The sequence below is a fragment of the Dipodomys spectabilis genome, unplaced genomic scaffold (genome assembly GCF_019054845.1).
Source record: "Dipodomys spectabilis isolate Male_0828 unplaced genomic scaffold, ASM1905484v1 ptg000669l, whole genome shotgun sequence".
Taxonomy (NCBI): domain Eukaryota; kingdom Metazoa; phylum Chordata; class Mammalia; order Rodentia; family Heteromyidae; genus Dipodomys; species Dipodomys spectabilis.
This window is the reverse complement of record NW_024871346.1, coordinates 3,205,811-3,225,166: the sequence shown is the minus strand read 5'-3', so window position 1 is coordinate 3,225,166 and position 19,356 is coordinate 3,205,811. Positions and strand designations below refer to the sequence as shown.

The 19,356-nt window shown below is 43.5% G+C and overlaps 1 protein-coding gene across 1 annotated transcript in view; it reads left to right on the top strand.

Moving 5' to 3' along the window:
* The window catches only part of Opn5 (opsin 5), a 46,617-nt gene extending 27,842 nt beyond the window's left edge, over positions 1–18,775 (top strand). The window contains exon 7 of the mRNA XM_042672026.1: positions 18,677–18,775. Coding sequence (XP_042527960.1) covers positions 18,677–18,727 — 51 coding nt within the window. The 3' untranslated portion in view covers positions 18,728–18,775. The remainder of the gene's footprint in view (positions 1–18,676) is intronic.
* The last annotated feature ends 581 nt before the right edge of the window (positions 18,776–19,356 follow it).

Below are 19,356 nucleotides of genomic sequence, written 5' to 3'. Positions count from 1 at the left end.
TAGGGAATACTGGCAGGATAATCAATCCCGGAACTTGAGGTTTTACTTTAAAAAAATCATTGACTCACCAACCTGTATTAAGCCTGAGATATTAGGGAAAAATGCAAAGAAGTTTCCTTTATTAGATTGTGATGTCATTTCATTCCACCTTTGGCAGCATTTCCCAGTGTAGGGTAGGGATGCAGGCTCTGGGGTTCATTTTGTGGGACCATGTGTGGGGGTATTAGTTGGTGCTTCTGGATTTCATAGAAATTCTCTGTTCATTCTAGCAGAAGCTTGGACTCTATTAGGCAATAATTCTTTACAGGAGTCCGCTAGGGGAACAAGCTTTTTCTGAAATCCCTACATGGAAAATTCTATTGCATCTTTGTATTGAGGATAGAATAATTCCCATGGTTGGTAATTTTACCCACATGGCTTTTCCCACTCGTGAAGTTCTAGTTACTGATCCGGCAGCCCTAACAGGATGCTATTAGCGGTAATGAATTCAGTGGAAATTGCTGTTCCCAAGGACTGTTGCTTTGTGTTTTCTTTGTGATCTTGCTTCTTTCTTTCATTCATTTTTTTCAACAAATACCTTTAAGGTTCATAGATAAAGGGATGCAGATATGAAGATGAGCTGATGGATGGATTGATTCCAAAGGCAAGATCCTAATCTTGTAAAAGCTAATGAAAGAGGAAAGCATAAATACTAGCAAACACTAGATTTGCATAGAACTCCATTCCCATTTCGCTCTCATTCTCCCTTCTGACCTAAAGACAGGCGCTGGTGTCTCCCATGCTCCTCCATCTCATCTTCCTCCACTTCTGCTAGGAACTTTATCCTTACTCATCAAATCCAGTTCTATGCTTTTGATAGCTGCTTATGAGAAAAGTGAATCGGGGAAGAAAATGGCTCCTCAGGTGGCGACGTGACTCTTTACTCCATAAGGCTCAGCCCTCTGTATTTGACACCTTCAGTTCCTTGATCATTTGGTTTTCTTGAGAAGTAGAGGATGAGGAAGACTTTGATGAGTGCTATCGCTTTAAATGACAAAGAACAGCCATTACTCTATGACTAAGGCAAAAAGAGTTAACCACTCTATCTAGGACTAGTCACTGAGTATCATAGTCCGAAGAGAAGAGATACAATAAATCCTCATTAGGTTATGGAGGCAAGTGATTCCTGGCAAGATGTGTTAATTATACAGTGTAAAAGAACATGGCAGCTTCCGATGCTGGTTTAAAGCACAGAGTTACATGGCTAGGATTTGTCTCCCAGCACCGTGCCATTGGCAGACTTGTAAAATGGGGACACGCGCGACAGTATGTCAGGTTCAGTGTGAGGGTTAGATGAGATCGTGTATGTAGTAGTCACTTAGAACAAGTCTCTGGCAGAGGAAGCATCCTGTGTGTTCTGATCGCCATTAAGGTAGATGGTGATGCTGAGAAATGGGGATGGAAGTTATGAAGTTTGTAATGTTCCCGTCCACAAGTGTGGTAGCTCCGTGGAGGACGGCTTGTGTGTGTGTAAGCAAGGAGGATCAAGATGAAGAGGCTATCAGACTAATTAAGGGGTTGAAGACATTATAGTTGAAGAGGGCCTGGATTAAGAAATGGCTTTGAAAATAGAGAGAAAAATATGGTTTTAAAACCTTTTGAGAAGAGAATCTTGGAAATTGATTGCCGGGAAGATGATACCACATGTCGATGATGGCTCAAAGTGCACCTGCTTAGGAAGTGTGGAAAAGGAAAAATGGCTGATTCACAAGTGGTGTGTATGTGTTTGTGGAAGAGGTGATGGAGTGAGGGGAGAGAAGAAGCGAGAAAAGGACGTTCGGGTTACTATAGATTTGTCTGGAAGGTGAAGTTTAAGGTTGGCCTTGCCCAGGTATTCCCCAAAGGAAGAATGTACACTCTTCATTTATTAACTGTTTAACCAAAGCATGGCCTTTAACACAACTTAGAGAAGCATGTATGAGAAAGGATTATCATAGCGAGGAGGGAAAAGAGAGGTTAAATATGAGGTGCTTTGGGAGAGGGATCCTGGAGCTAATTTCTCTGCTAATTTGAATATATGACTTAAGTCCTCCCTGCTTTGATTCCACCTGTATCCGAGATACCCAGAGAACCGGGATGCACCAGAAATGTTACCAGGATTGATGCAGAATGAGGGTGTTAGTTCTTGGGGTGGAATTCAGAGGTGGCTGCCTAAACCAGCCTGTCAGTGGGTCACTTGTTTAGTATGCAGTGATCTGAGGAAACACTGTGCTGTCACCTAGCATGTAGTTTGAGATGTAGATGAAATTAGCTTTGAATAAAAGACATGGCATTCCATGTTCTGTCGAGGGTCAGGGTTTAGAAAGGCCCTATGAACTAAAAAAGATGGATTTGAAGAATCATACTATTATGACTCAGGAAACTAGGAGGATTGAGGACCAAAGCTGGCTTGGGCAAAGTTGGTGTATGATTCTAGATGAAAAAACCAACTACAAACAAATTACCTGGGCATGTGGTTCAAATTGAGAGAGTGCTTGACTATCAAACTACAAAATAATACAAGCAGAGAGAATCACAATAAGGATCATAACAAAATCCAAATGCATTTTGATATTTTACAAGTAGAACGAGGCGATTGAAATGTATTTTACAGTGAAATCCAATTATTTGATTCTTAAAATGAGATTTTACTCAAGAATCAAACATTGTACCTATTTATCACTGAAATGGTAACTAAACAACATGTCTCATGTAATTTAGTTGAAAAACATACAGCTGCCTTTGATAGTCTTTAACAACAGGAACCACAATTCCCTGAATGGGAATAGAATATTTGTCCACTAAGCCAGTGCAAACAAAGGAGAGAAGACTTAAGAGAGGGCGGCAAAGAGTTTAGCAGTGCTAAGAATTTCCACAGGATAATGTAGGTCAAAATATCCGTGGACATCAGAGAAGAAGATGCATACCATTGTAGAAGAGAGATGTTCACAAAGGTAGGTTTTGAATTCATACTCCAGTTTATTGAGAAGCAACCAGGCCCTTATGAGATAGAGGTAAAAATATGAACCCTTTTCCATTCCTTCTCTTTCAGTTTTGATGGGTGTGAATCAATTGTGTGTATTGGTAGAGTTCCTTGGATACCTGGGAGGTGTCCAGCTGTCTGGGAACATGACACACACTTGATTTGGTGGCAGGAGGTATCTGTAGTTGGCCTGCAGGAAATCCTGAGTGTTAGAAATGGGTCTCTTGAGAAGAAGCCCAGGAGAGCCGGGTTTGGGCAGTCGAGTGGAGGTATGTTCCATGCCACTGAGAACCTTCTGGAAGCAGAAGCGGGGCTGAGGTGAGAAGACAGTTCTCTGCTCTAAAACTGTGGGATACCAGAGTCAGAATTAGAAAGGCTATTTGTGGCTAAGGACACTTGAAGAAATTCTGTTACCTCCGTCTTGGATTCCTAGTTGGAGAATGCATTTACAGGACAGACGATTCTCTTTTGCACTGGGTGGTATCCTGCGCTAATGTATGGAGGGCGATTTAAATCCTTGCCACCCCAAATGTAGTCCAAGGGTCTGAGTGTCTCCAGAAAGCTGGTTAGAAATGCACATGTGGGTCTCACCCTCTGAGCCGTCAGATCGCCATCTGTAATTGAACTGGGTGACTTTGACTGACTGAACTGGCCTGACAGCATGCCAGTTCAAGTTGGTTAAGTCAGCGGTCCTGTGAAGACTATGAGGTGATCATCCTTTCCCATGGGACGTGGTAACAGGTGCAGCAGAAGCAGGCCAATAGACAGCAAGGACATGCTGGCGGCAGCTGTAGCGGTTGCACGTGAGTCCTCTGTGAACAGGACACAGAAAGGACATTCACCTTTCAATTCCAAACTACAGTGTTCTAGCTTTGGTTACTCTATGCTATATTCTGTTGCTATCCACTTCCCACATCTACCCGCCCCCCACGTCACGCACGCTCAAAGTGAACCAAAATTACACACAAATCTAACATATTCCAGCAAAAGCAAAGCATCAGAGCTGTTTGAGCACAATGAGCCGATTTTGCCAAGGAGCCTGTGGTATTTGCTGCCCAGAATTGGGTCTGATTCTTCACAGATTTGAGACTCCATCCTTGTAGAAACAAACCGTGGAGGGAGCACAGGTCGGTGACAGGTTTCCAGGGCTCGGGAGTGAAGAAAGATGACAGAAAGACAGCAAGTGACTATCAACACTTCCCGAGTAGGTGAAATTGGCACCTTCCTCCCAATAGAGGGCCGCTGAAATCTATACAAACACGTCCAAGGGAGTGTTTTGCAGGTACTTGCCACCAGTGAAGACTTGGCAGGGTAGCCTTCTAAAAGAGAATCTTATTCTTCAATTGAGCTCAAAGGTGAGGTGTGCGAATAGGGCCCTTCAATCAGAAGGGGAAGGAAGCAGGCATATCACAAAAGTGATACCTAGCCACAGAAGGAAAGATGCTCCAAGGAAGAGAGGGTGAAGCCTACTTCTAAGCTGTTTCATGCGCTGGGGTGGAAGGCAGAGACAGGCTGAGGAATTGGCGGTCAGATGAAGCAGCCGGCTCACAGGAGTTAAAGCAATGGAAATGTATGGGGGTTGAACAAATAAGGCAGAAACAGGAGGCAGAGTGGAGGCAAACCTGAGCATCTGGGAGAGCTCAGCAGCCAGACCATTCCCGTGTCACTCTGGAGGAAGCAGCCACTGCGGGCTCAGGGCCTGAGAGGGAGGACAGGCCTGGCAGATCCCCAAAATAAAGGTGGGGGCTAGGGGGCAGAGGAGAGCAACAACATGTTCTAGATAAGTCTGAAAAAAAATCCACTTACAAAAGAATCCACTTACAAAAGTTGATATAAAAAGGAAGCAGGTGTATGCCCTTTGAATTCATGTACAATATTTATTTCTGACTCCTGGAGAAAATTCCAGACATGGTTATGTCATTGTTCAATTTAGTAGCACCCGGACTGCATGAGAAGATCTGAATGTTGGTCCCAAGCTCAGGCCACCCTGAATTTATTGGGGAGTGAGGTGAACCCCATGAACTTGCCAACTGGTACTACAAACAGACATGGGATGGTAAAGGGAAGAAAAAGGTGTGATTTATTCCATACTTAGCAGTTTGGTGCTTTTGCTTTAATTTAACACGATTATTAATGAACAGTTTATCACTCGATTCAAGTGATTTTCAAGTGAACAAAAGTGTTCACACCAGCCAAGCTGCTAATACTGGTACGTTTCCCATTATGATGTCTTTCAGGGTTTTCTCAATGAGGTTCTGTGCCTGGGTGTTTGCGATTACAGGGAAGGCTGCACTTTCCTGGAAAATATGTGACTGGTTTTATTTCAGATGACAAACAGGAATGAAGAATGGAGAGGAGTCTTCTGAGTTCATGAGTGTTGATAAGAGCCAGGCCACGTGGATCCCAATGAATACAAATCAGCACAGCACATTCTCATTGGTGTGGGGAAATAATTAGAGCTGGTACAAGGGGTTGAAACTCAGGTCATTTGCCAGAAAGAAAATTTCCCTTAAAAATAATAGCAGCTACAATATTAGTTAAGTTTTACATGTACCGTGCATTGGTCTTGGGCAAACTACAACCACAGAGTCACAAATAGCTCATTGCCTCTTTTCTTTCATAAGCAATGGATTTTTAAAAATTGAAATGCAACCATGCCTATTGATTTCCACATTATTTATAGCTAGTTGTCTTTTTGAGCAGTTGAGAAGGAAATGCATGTTGCAAAATCTGGTACTTTATAGAAGGATATTTCTGGTACTTTATAGAAAGAAAAAAAGCCCACTTTGCTATGAATCTTTTTGACTGCTTAAAACAGCTTAACATCCAAAAGGTTATATATTTTTTTTATCCCTTATTTGGAAACTGAAGCATAGAGAATTTATACAGCCCAATTAACATCATATATAGCCTGTTAGTTTAAAAAAAAAAGCCAGGCTCCCTAGCTCTTAGTTGGCTCTGAAGTCTCTTATTGCTTTGATGTATGGTTATTGAGATTTATTCTGTATTTAAATTTACCTCCTCTTTTTTTTTGCTTGCTTTTAAATCCTAGTCTATTTCCTTGCTTGATTTACAAATGGGATAGAGAATTAGAAATGACTTCTATTGCTTTTAAGGCAGTGAGCAGGGCCTGGACTGTGAAGAAGGAACCTGTTAGCCAGCTGAGGGTAAATTCAAATCGTGGTGGAGTAGACAGGCAAACATAGAAGATGGTCTTTTGGTTTGAAGAGTGCAAGGGTGTGTTGGGAAAATGGACGAGTACATGGATGGTAGAGAATGCTGTGGCAGAGAACCTGTACAGGGCCTTGTAAGAGCACAAGATGCTGCCTTAAATGGCGTGGGCATGGGGTGGGGCTGGGAGCCAGGGATATTCATGAAAGGCGGAGTCCCTGGTCAGACTGGGGCAGACACACTTTCTAGAAGGATCTTAAAAATCAGGGAGAGAGCTTCCTGCCAAAGGGCACAGCACATAGCTCAGCCTAGTGTCTAAGAGATTCTGTGAAGCCTGATAGGAGACAAAGAAGGACAGGGATCTGGAAGGAGGACTCAAAGGGGTATTCTATCATGGCTGCGAACTCGTCTATGGAAACGATGTAAAGATGTTTAATCCAGCTGTCAGATTTCCATTCTGGACCGTAGCATCTGAGGCTGATAGAGTCCTCATCCCACCAAAATGTAACACTTGAAGGACCTGTAGTAGAGTTGCTGGGACTGCTTGTTTAAGATGGAAATGGTCGGTTCCTGCATTAGAGTCCCTCAGGCATATCGCCTGTGACTCTGCACTTAAATAGAGGCTCTCATTCTCAGACACCCACTATTTGTAGAGCACTGAAGGATGGATGGTTTACAGATGTAACCGGGCAAGATGAATCCAGGTTGATGAACATGGGGCTGGTGAGGGACGGGGGGGGGGGGGGCAGGGCATGGGCTGCAGAAGAAGGGGCCACTGGGATTTAGAAATAGTTTGGAAACAATGTTTTGTAAGACTTAGTGGTTAATTGGATGTGAATGCTGTGTATCACGGGAAAAGAAATGTATATATATTTTGTGCTAGTCCTCAGGCTAGAACTCAGGGTCTAGGTGCTACCCCTGAGGTTTTATGCACGAGGCTGGCACTCTACCAGTTGAGTCACAGCTCCATTATTGGCTTTTTTGGTGACTAATTGGAGATAAGAGTCTCATGGACTTTCCTGCCTGGGTTGGCTTTGAATGATGATTCTCATAGCTCAGCCTCTTGAGTACCTAGGATTATAGGCGTGAGCCACCGACACTTGGCCAAATATACTCTTCTTTATTAAATTTTTTTTTTGCTTCAGGTCACAGAGATGGGCTAGAGAATACTGTTGTCTGCCTCCTGCCTTTTCTCCTAGGTCAACTCATGTATTTGCTCTTTAACTTCCCTACTGTTCATTCTGAAATAAAACATGTCAGTTTGTCCAGAAACATATGCCCTATCTACTTGTCCAGAAATGAAAAACTATGTCCAGAATTGTTGGATGCAATGCATATTTATATATATTTTGCAGTGAAGAGCCTGACACACAGATGGCATATTTTGAAACTGACATGCCAACTGTGACATGAAATCTAGCAATTATCTGTTCTATGAGAAGACTGGCCACCAGAGATTATGAAGGGTCTGTTTATAAGCTGACATCATAACAGCATTTTTTTCCCCTGTGAGAAAATGTTATTTGGTTGATAGTTTTTCATTTTAAATTTTTTTGGTTGATGAAATCCCCCAGATGAAATCCTCAGACGTAACAACACCACACAGTTAATCTATCACAGAAACTGCAAAAGTGGAATGGTACACAAATCCCTCTCTCTCTGTCTCTCACCCTGTGTTCCCTAGGTTTGCCTTTCATGGTAGAGAATAGTGTTCCAAAATTATATCTTCTTCCTCACTACAGCCTAATCAGCCCTGTTTGAGGGATGTGTATTTGAGGATTCCATTTATTGTGGCTGTTCTAAACTCCCAAGAGAATACCATAGCTTCCCCTGGCCATTCCAGCAAAGCCCAAAGGACATGCCCATGGGAAGGAACATTCCGAAGAATCACTGGACCTGGGATCCTGCTACTTAATGGCCTTATCCCAGAGTGGCTGGATGATAATTTGGACTGAGGGAGCATATTCTCTAAGAAGAAAGACAGTGCCAGGAACGAGAGAGGAATGTGGCTTCAAGGATGAGGTGTGATTTGTACAGAATATTAAAGAATAAATCGGAGCCTTTGGAATTCTCAGGGCCTGGTATCGGCCAGGTAGGCACTTGAGCACTTTATGCTCTAAAAATTCTGTTTCTAGACAGAGGATGAGGTAGACCAGTTGATCTCAGCAGAGCCATGAGAAAGCTGGTGTTGAATGCATTCCAGAGTACAGGGAGGTGGAGAGGGATAGAACAGAAGATCCTGAGGAGCCCACAGTTTAGTCTTTGCAGGGTGCATTTTGTTGCAGTAATCGTTAGAAGACAGTAAAGTGTGTCAACAGATTGTGAGTGTGTGTGTGTGAGTGTGTGGGATAGGAGCCGGAACTAGAATTCTAGCAGGTAGAGCCTCCAAGAAGGATGGAATAGGATGAGAAGCAATGACAAAGGAGAATCCCAGGACCAATAGCAGGTGGGAGGAGCTGGGAGAAGCTGTCCATTGACATGACCGTCCACACCAGTTCCTCCTTTTGATGTGTGTGTATGCTATGTTTAGGGTCTCCCTTTAGTTTGGGCACCCTTTCATGAAACCTGACTTTCTCCTGTAACGGGAATAACAAGCTTGCTGGTGGTGATGAGGACAAACAGCAGAGCTCATACCCTGCCCTGCGCCTATACAGAAGTTACAGGTGTCAGTTGACTGCCCACCTATCTCCACGCAATTATCCTGTCAAGAGAGAAGGGATTAACAAGGACTAGCAAAACAACGGTGTTCTCCCGGCACAGTTGAAATGAACTGCCATTGCTGCAGTATTTCAATCCGGGAGAGTAGAAGAGTTACAGAGCAGAGAGAGCCCTGTCTGCGCTGTGCCCTCTTCAGTCTATGGAGGAAGGACTTGCCCTGTGCTCCAACTGGGCCCGTCAGAGCGGGACTAGATCTGATGATCTGGAGTCAGCTGACTCTCCCTCGGGGCAGCTGCCCTCCACCTGATGTAGAAGGGACACGAGGGTGGCTGATGGGTTCATGGTGATGGCCACCTCTCCAGATTGTTCCAGGCCAGCTCCGGGTTCAGTACGGATCATCTGGGCATTGTATACGCAAACCATTCTTGTCCTTTATGTTTAGTGTGGCGGTCATTGCCTGCTCCATATAGACAGAGACCATCCAGTTCTTAGAAGTGCAATTAGAGACTTCTGGGAGCACTTAGAATACCATTCTCTGTAAGAGGTGGGCTGCCTTCCTAGACTAGGAGAAACCTGTGGCCATTCTTTCTGGTGGGAAGGTGGGATTCATCATACAAGTGAAATTTAAAATACTGAATTGCAAATAAATAATAATAATGATAATAATAATAATAATAATGCTGGTCCTGGGGCTTGAACTCAGGGCCTTGGTGCTGTTTCTGAGCCTTTCTGAGTCCAAGCTAGCGCTCTATCTTCTACATATGCTCAGGACACAGTATGAGCTCTGCTGTGTGTCCTCATCACCACTAGCAAGCCTGTTACTCCCGTTACAGGAGAGATAAAGTCAGGTTTCATGAAAGGACACCAAAACTAAAGGGAGACCCGAAACATAGCATACACACATCAAAAGGAGGGTAATAGACATAGATAGTGCCACGTCTGCGTTTTCTGAATGGTTTATTGGAGATAAGAGTCTCATAGACTTTCCTGCTTGGGCTGGTTTTGAACTGCAGTCCTGGTATCTCAGCCTCCTGAGTAGCTAGGATTGTAGGTGTGAGCCACCCATGCCTGGATAAATTATTAAATATTAATACTAAAGAACCCAACCTCCTGGGATGTTCCTCTAATACATCCTGGAGAATATAAAGTCAAAGCAAACAAACTGAACCCTGTTTGTTATTGTAAAGAGAGCCATTATTCCCAAAGCTCAACAGAACAACTCTTTCTTTTCTTCTTTGCTCCAGGAACATAACTATTGAGTCTAATTTTTAAATATGACTCTTAAGCAAAGGAGAAAGGCATTACGCCAGACTAGAGAGAATGGGCAGAGGAAGGCTGGAGAATGGAAACAAACCAGAGCACCTTGTAAGCCTTGAATGGATTAGAAATACAAATTAGATGAATAGAAAGGTCCGGCCAGGTGACTGTGGAATTGTCCAACTGGGAGATGACGAATGCAGAAACACAAATCTTAGTGACAGGCAGGTGAGCAATCTGTGCCCTTTCTAAAGGTTAAGTGAATAATAATAGGATTCTGTTAATGCACCAAAGTGAACTGAAACTCTAAAATCTACAATTTGGATATTAAAGTAACTATAATTGAGCATAATTAAGAATAATGTAGAATGCTTAAAATAATGGCATTTAGAACAAAAGAGCAGTTTAGGAGAATTTATCTGGAAAGGGTGATTTCACAGTTATCATGATAGCTCCTCCTCCTCCTCCTTTCCCTCCCACCTCCTCTCCCTTCTCCTCCTTTCTCTTTTCTCCTCCCCTCTTCCTTTCCTCTCCCCTCTCCCTTCTTCCCTTTTTTCCTCCTCCTCCTCCTTCTCCTCTCATTCCTCCTCCTCCTCCTTTTCTTCTTTCTCCTGCTTCTCCTCCTTTTCCTCCTCCTTTTTCTCTTCCTCCTCTCTGTCTTCTTCCTCCTCTTCCTCTTCCTACTTCTACTTCATAATGAGGGTTAATTCTGTGTCTTGTGCTTGCAAAGCTCTACTACTTGAGCCATGCAACTAGCCCTTTTTGCTTTGGTTAATTTTCATGGTAGGTCTCGTGTTATGCCTAAGCCTGCTTTGGGAGGGGATCCTTCTACTTGTGCTTTCCCATGTAGCTGGAAAGAGAGGTGAATGCCACTGCATATAGCTATTGGATGAGGTGAATGTCACTGCATATAGCTATTGGATGAGGTGAATGCCACTTCGTACAGCTATTGGTTGAGGTGAATGCCACTGCATACAGCTATTGGATAAGGTGAATCCCACTGCATACAGCTATTGGTTGAGGTAAACACTACTGCATACAGCTATTGGTTGAGGTAAACACTACTGCATACAGCTATTGGTTGAGGTGAATGCCACTGCATACAGCTATTGGTTGAGGTGAATGCCACTGCATACAGCTATTGGTTGAGGTAAACACTACTGCATACAGCTATTGGTTGAGGTAAACACTACTGCATACAGCTATTGGTTGAGGTGAATGCCACTGCATACAGCTATTGGTTGAGGTGAATGCCACTGCATACAGCTTTTGGTTGAGGTGAATGCCACTGCATACAGCTATTGGTTGAGGTGAATGTCACTGCATACAGTTATTGGATAGGGTGAATCTCACTGCATACAGCTATTGGTTGAGGTGAATGTCACTGCATACAGCAATTGAACTGCAGTTGCCCAGTCTTTACCTCACAAGTAGCTTGATTATAAATTTGGGCCACCATATTGGTTAGCATAGATACTTCTTTTAATTACAAAATCAGGCTCTCTGGCCAAATATAGATTCCTTGGGATTCCCTGGCATCTCAGCACCTTGGTCTTCTCAAAGGTAGCTTCCATTAAAGGAAGGCTGAACATAAAGATGCCTGTTGCTCGCAGCCCACTGAGAGGCACGCTCAACTTTGTCATTTGGGAGCTGATTCTGAAATGTCTCCTGTCCAACTACCCATTTATTTTGGCTATGGGAGCACAAATCACAGACATGTGAAGAAGAAGTTAAATGAGAAGTGCAATTTGTATTACATTTCTGGTTTCGATGAAGAGTGGCTTGGGGGGGGGGGGGGAGAGGCTGAACTTGCCTGTGAACCGTCCAGCTCATTTCTCTCCACAGCCATGACCACAGCTCACCTCTTGGCTCTGAAGCGCAGGGAGAACTTCACCTCCAACAACTGATAATTTGCCTTTGCTTGAAGGGGTGTGTGAATCTCAGGAGGGTAGCCAGTGTTCTTAGATGGTTGTGTGTATTAAGTGATGTCATGTGTATAGGCACACATGACATTATTTTCTGGTTTGTGTAATTATGTTTGCAAAACCTTTCAAGGAAAAATTCAAATGTGTACAAAATGGATGAATTATATAATGAACTCCTATCTAAATCCCAATCTCAGCGGACACTGACCAGCGCATAGCCTATCTGCATAGCTGCGGTCACTCATCCACCTTCTTCCTGCCCCGCCCATCTACCTCTGATATCTTGAAGAAAACAACATCTTGGGATTTCATCAGATATTTTATATGTCTGATTTGTGGGAACAAGATTCCCCAAAGCAGGATGCCTAGAAAGCCTAGAGAGAAACATTAAACTAAAGGGTTCTGACCTTCAAAGACCCTGGGCAGATGTGAGACACCATCTCTTTCCTTTAAAGACTCAGTCTTTTTATTTATTTATTTATTTTTATTTTTTTATTGTGAAAATACTGTACAGAGGGGTTACAATTACATGGGCAAGATAATGAGTACATTTCTTATCAAGCATTGTAGCCTCCTCCTTTGTTTCCCCTTCCCATCCCTTCCCATCCTCCCCTTGCCCCCCCCACCCAATCCTCTCCGCCCATCCCCCAAGACTCAGTCTTTTTATGTGAACACATTGATTCTTAAATGTTTGCATATAGAAGCTTATTGTAACCAGAACTTTCCAAAGTTAATTTATCTCCTTGTATCCAGGAGATTTTATTTACCTCATCTGAGAGACTGTGTGTGTGTGTATGTGTATATGTGTATGTGTGTATGTATATGTGTGTTTGCATGTATGTGTGTATATATGTGTATATGTGTGTACGTGTGTATTTGTGTGTCTATATGTGTTTGTGTATGTGTTTGTATGTGTGTGTATATGTGTGTTTGTTGTATATGTGTGTATGTGTTTATTTGTATGTGTGTATGTGTGTATATGTGTATGCGTGTATGTATATGTGTGTTTGCGTGTACGTGTATATATGTGTGTGTATGTATATGTGTATTTGTGTGTTTGTATATGTGTGTCTATATGTGTTTGTGTATGTGTTTGTATGTGTGTGTATATGTGTGTTTGTTGTATATGTGTGTATGTGTTTGTTTGTATATGTGTGTGTGTGTGTGTGTGTTGGTACCAGGGTTTGAACTCAGGGCCTTTCTCAGCTGTCTAGCCCATCATGGGCACTGTACCATTTGAGCTATGCCTCCAGTCTAGCATTTTGCTAGTAACCTGGAGATGGAATCTTACAGACTTTTCTGCCTGCACTGTGTTTGAACCACGATCCTCTAGGTCCCTGCCTCCTCACCATTGGTGCTGCATGGGGATTTTTAGAGACAGCATTTCGATCATCCCCCAGGGCTCACCCTGTGCCAGGTTTCCTGTTTGCCGATGGATTCCTTCTTTCAGTGCTTATTAAAAAACAAAAGCCTTTGACGGTGGGATTGACATACGGATCTACCCATCCCTCTGTTTTCAGAAGAGAAGACTCACAAACTTAAACTAACTCCACAAAGTCAGCTGGCAGGTGAGCAGGTGGAGGCTTTTCCAGGCTGGCGGCCCCCGCGCTGAATCCTGCCTGGCACACGGGCAGCGGAAGGGGCCTTGTGGTCCGCACTGCCACGGGCCTCCTCCGGTGCTCCCCACACTCTCCGCCTTGCTTACAGAGACAAGAGGCACAGCAGGACCACAGCACACATTTAGGGAGGCACTAGGCTAAGGAGTTCCTTGAGTAATCAGAGTCTCTGTTTTTATCCTTGCACATGTTTTTCAAAAATCATCCTTAAGTAGTCATATAAAGGGGTTTCAATTCAGCACGCCAATTTGTGAGTACACGGCGTCTTGGTTCTCTCGTTTTTATTGTGCGTTGGAATGGTGAGATGATTTTCTCCCGTTGTCTTAAATTTTCCAATGCCTTGGAGAAAGCAGAGGGAAAAATTTTCCAGTAACTCAACCCAGCGAGTGGACGTGTCCTGTCCAAAGTCACAAGCTCATTGCAGAGCTAGAATTCGAATTGAATTATTTCTGCCCAGAGAAATTAGGTTTGACTGGGCATGGGGTGGGATTGATAAAATCTGGTGAGGACCCCAACTCTTGGGTTTTTCTGGAGGAATGGGCGATGGAGGGACCTGACTTAGCCCAGCATGACTCGGGCCTATGGTATTGCTCTTTCAGGGATGGCCTGGTGCTTCCCTTACCTTCTCTTTCATGGTTTGTGTGCTTTAGGGCCGTCCTTCAGGCCACAGCAAACCCTGCCACATTACATGTGGCCCGTGCACACCTACCTTGATCTGACAGCTCCCGCGCATTTTCTGTGCGGGGTGTAGCGGGCAGGGCTCTGTCCCTGCCACCCCCCTGGGTCGCTTTTGCTTTTGCTTTTGTTTTTTTAACTGGAGGTGCCGTGAAGAGGGGCTGTGAGCTGCTGTCCCGCTTTTCTGCTCAAGGTCAGAGTGTTGATTCCTGGATGACACGTTAGGTGTTTATCCTCTGAGTACCCCATTATGCAAACAATTACCAATAATTATGCAATTATTTTCCCATGTATCATGGGAAGCCGGACAGTCCTCTAATAGCTGCAGAGAATTAAGCACCAGCATTCTCAGAGCTTTTGCAAGGCAAAAACCAAACAGCTGTGATTAACCGGGCATTTATTCTGGCTGAGATGCACTTGTGTGGAGCTGGGGAATGTTTGGATGCGTGGCTGCTAATAAAGGACATTATCTCTTCATTAAAGTAGGTCAAGGTAAGCAAATGTGACACGTTTTTTTCCCCCACATGCTATAATTACCCAGGGCAATTCAGTAGACTTCAGACCTGTGTGTATCTAGACCACAGAATTATATAATACACCATCATTCATTTCAGGTGATTAAAAACGTCTCTGGACAGATTAAAGCAGGAAAGACACACAGTGAAGCACTGTGTTCTTATTATCTATTAAACTTACTCTCATAATTAAGGAAAATGTAAAATGAAATCTTAGCGTGAAAAATAGGGACTACAGCAACCCATGTGTAGCTCTCCTTACAGTTTGATAACGTGGCCACAGGAAAAGAATCTCTTTATGTCTTTGGTTGGCTTATTTAAGAATGGGGATCAGATCGTAAGAATTCTTTTTTTTTTTTTGTCGGTCATGGGGCTTGAACTCTGGGCCTGGGCGCTGTCCCTCAACTCTTCAGCTCAAGGCGAGCGCTCTACCACTTGAGCCACTGCGCCACTTCTGGTTTTCTGGTGGTTTTATTGGAGATAGGAGTCTCACAGTCTCTCCTGCCTGGGCTGGCTTTGAACCGAGATCCTCAGATCTCAGCCTCCTGAGTAGCTAGGATGACAGGCGTGAGCCACCAGTGCCCGGCGTAAGAATTCTTAAATGCGTTGTTTTTTGTTGTGGTGGATATAATAACATAATGTGTGGGTTTCTTTTGCCCTAAAAATATAATTATTAATTATAATGGTTCAAAAATGGGAACAAATAGAGCCAGAATAGAAAGGCTGCCACAAATGGCAGCAGTCTCCAAAATGCTTGGGGGTGCAGGGATAAGGCCTCGGCCTCTGCTATTGGACCCCCTCACAGCCTCCAGTGCCAGCAGCGAGAGCCAGGCAAGCCAATCCTGGAGGCAGAACAGAGAGGAGGCTCTTCCGGGAGAGCGAACCACACACCAAACTACGTATAGTCAGTCAGCACTGGCTTTCGGGGTCTATGCCCCCGAGAGGAAAGTAAGGGGAGAGGTCTCCCTCCTCTCCCCAGGCCACCTCCAGTCTTGTTTCAGGTTTAACTAGGTTGTGCTAATATAGGATTAAAAGCACTGATTTTATGTTCCCTGGGAACTCCTGCTCACATCAGACTTTGCAGCCAATGAACGTGTAAAGGACTTGTGTATCAGTCACCTGGTCCCTGCCTCATGTGGGAGGTACTGAGGCTCAGTACTCCTCAGTACTGAGTACTCTGCAGTGAGATTATGAAGGAGGCCTTAGATTGCAGCATTGGTTGGTAGATAGACCATTCTGGAACATGCTGGGGGTAACTTTCAGAGAGCTTTCTGGTAATCTGGTAAAAACAAAACAAAAAAAACCCTCTGCAGTAATTACTTCCTAAATAAGAAGATAAAGTCCATGACCTTTCCAAATAAGAGAGAATGCCTGCTTGGAAGTCCTGGGCCCACACGTGAGCCCCCGTGGAGGGACGTGGCTTGTGCTTTGGCAGGGAGCCTCCTGCATCCGGGCGTCCGCTGGCACCGTGAGGATTCACACGCAGTGGAAGGAATGCCAAGGGGGTCTTTCTGGCTTCCAGGCAAGTGAGGTCCTATTTCCAGGCACTGTTTTATGTTACTGTCATGCTGCTCTGGAGGATTTGCCATTTGAGATTTCCTATTTGCTCTAAAATAACATTTCCAGTTCTTCTTTTAGAGTCAGGGCGATACCGATTACAAATATTTAAAGTGGCAAAATGAATTGTTGCTGGAGAAGGTATAGCCCCTCCAATGAACTTTGCTATAATGTAAATACATAGGAAATGTATAGTTTTATATATAGAAAAATGTATATACACTTGTCTCTTTATATAAATGTGTATATACTTTAATCTTTATATAGTATGTGTGTATAGTACAGGAAATGTATTTATACACGTATATGTATATAGAGAATATACACATACATTTCAGTGTACTTTAAAACCACTAATGATACTACAGAAATACTAGGAGACATTTTTTAAAAGTTCTTTTTTAAATGTTCTTTTCTTGACGCTTTCAAATTACAGCAGTAACTCAGTCTTACTGGAGCAATTAGAATGATCTTGCACAGATGTGGAAAAGCAAACATATCACCTCCCTTCCAATATTATTTCAGTGATATTATTATATGCATTCTTCTACTTGACTCCCTATTCCCACACAGGGGAATTTTAAAAGAATTTTAAAGTTTTGTCTTTTTGTTTTTTGAAGAGACAAACCTATTGGCAAAACCTATCTGGTAAAACCAGATAACAGAAAATCTCACGATGCTTGACGTGTGTGTGGTGTGTGTGTGTGTGTGTGTGTGTGTGTGTGTGTGTGTGTGTGTGTGTGTGTGTGTGTGTGTGTGTAATCTTAGTATGGAAGAATCTAGATTAAAGGTATGGGGTTAGACTGTGGGGTTGGGAGTAGGTTGAAGAACAGAAAAAAATGCATTCTGTCTGTCGGGATGTATTTCTAGAACATCAGTGCCATGGGAGATTCTAGATGTTATGCAGCCCAACCTCTTTCAGCCTTTGTTCACATTTCCTAACTCACGCTCAACAGAGAGACAGCATGGTAGCATACCAGTCAATGGAGATCCTTCACCCTTAGGGCACGGCTGGTCATCCTAGTAATTTAATATGCATGCTTGTGTGGTCCCAGGGTTAGGAAAATCAAGCTAAAGAGTCATGGTTCTTACTTCCAAGCAGGTTGGTAGGTAGAGGTAGGAGTATGGTCCAGGGCCCACTTAGACAAAAAAAAACCAAAAAACAAAAACAATGTCACTGAGACCTTATCTCAAAGAAAACTCGGGCATGTATCGCACTTCTGTAATTCCAGCTAGGTGGGGGGGGGGGGGGGGAGATAGATAGGAGGATGGCAGTCTGAGGCTAGTTTAGCTACCTGAAAGGTAGCTAAAACAAAATGTCTGAGGCTTGGCTGAAGCGGTAGAGCCCCTGCAAGCATGAAGCCTTGAGTTAAATAAAATAGCCCCCAGGAGCAGACTAATAAACTAATAAATCTTGGCAGGAGGGAAGGACTGTGCAGTTTGCATTCTGTGGGAAGTTTTTCCTGTTGCGCTTGTACTTGTGGATAAGCAGGGACTAAAAGCAGCAGCTGCCTGACTTCCGGATGCCCACAGCTTCACTTGGAGACCGTAGCAGGGTGAAAGGACATTTTTTTTCTCCATGCAGAGATGAGATTTCAATTAAAACTCAACGGGGAATGATTGCATCATTCCAGGGTTCCTTTACAGCCTCTTGACAAACATCATTACCGCTGGATAGTATGTCTGTCCACTTCCTCAGAAAATCCTCTCTGTCTCTCTGTCTCTCTGACTCTATCTTATGTAGCTATACACCCATTCATTATTTAACTATCATGTTGTGTATGCATATACATCTTTATATACACTTGTGTATGCCTGAATCAAACAGCTCTAACTCTCATCGGAAGTTTTGTGTGGTGAGTAACACTTACTTTCTATCTGGAGTTCTCAGAAATGGGGAAATAGGCCATCTTTTTATGGTAACTGGTTTCATTAAAAAAATCAGCACACAAATTTGTAGTGGTTCACGGTATAGCTTCTAGTCATTCTGGCTAAACACTATCTTGAAGCCCTTTCCCATTAGGCTTTCAACGTTAGGATCTCTCTGTAGTTGCCCACAACAAACATTCTGCGCTATAAAAGACAAAACAGCTCCCTGCAACATGAACGATCTAGTTCCCATTGCCGAGACGTGTTTAAATAAGTAGATACACACGTCTAAGGCTTAGCGCGTGCGGTTCAGGGGCTGTAGTCAGACACATGGTTCTGAGTCTGTGAATCGTTAACCTAGAAAAGTGTTGAACAGGAGTGGAAATCCATGGACAAGATGCACCTCAAAAATGTTGTTGTTTTCTTAAACAGAGCAGTTCCCGATTTGCTAGCACCCATGTTATGGATGGAGAGTCACGATAATGGTGGTGGCTGTGGCGAGAAACATGCACCTGTTTTGGGAGGCCGAGAAACCCCCACACCTGTTCACCCGGGCTTCAGAAATAAGTGGCAAGCTCCAGTGCATGTGTTGAAACACGCTGACAAAGAACGTAGTGGCTTACTTGTGTTTATTCTTTGAAGCTTGAGAGAACGTACATGTTCAGATGCCAAAGTGTTGATCCTGAAGTGCAACCCCAAGCGTACAACCTGCATAGATGACTAACGAGACAGTGACCCCAAGATGCAAATGGGATCGTAAGCAATAGCAAGGCGCAGAGTAGCTTCAGCTTTTCATTCATTGTGTTAGCTATAGAACCTGATGCTTTTCACGTTGTAAAAAAAATGTCCTGGAAACCGCCACCCATTAATTCTTCCTATGTAGACAGTTAGAATTTTGAACATTATCTCGGACGCTTGTAGAAGCATACTCTGTCTGGTCAATGTGTACACAGCATTTGAAGAACTCTCTATGACAATGTGCAAAAGATGTTTGGCTCATTAGTTCTAGCCCAGTTGCTTGTGAACTGAAGGACACTTTTAACTACTGTGTTGGGAACAAATGGCTTAATCCTTGTCAGTTTCTCTTTATCCACACATTTAAAATAATTTCT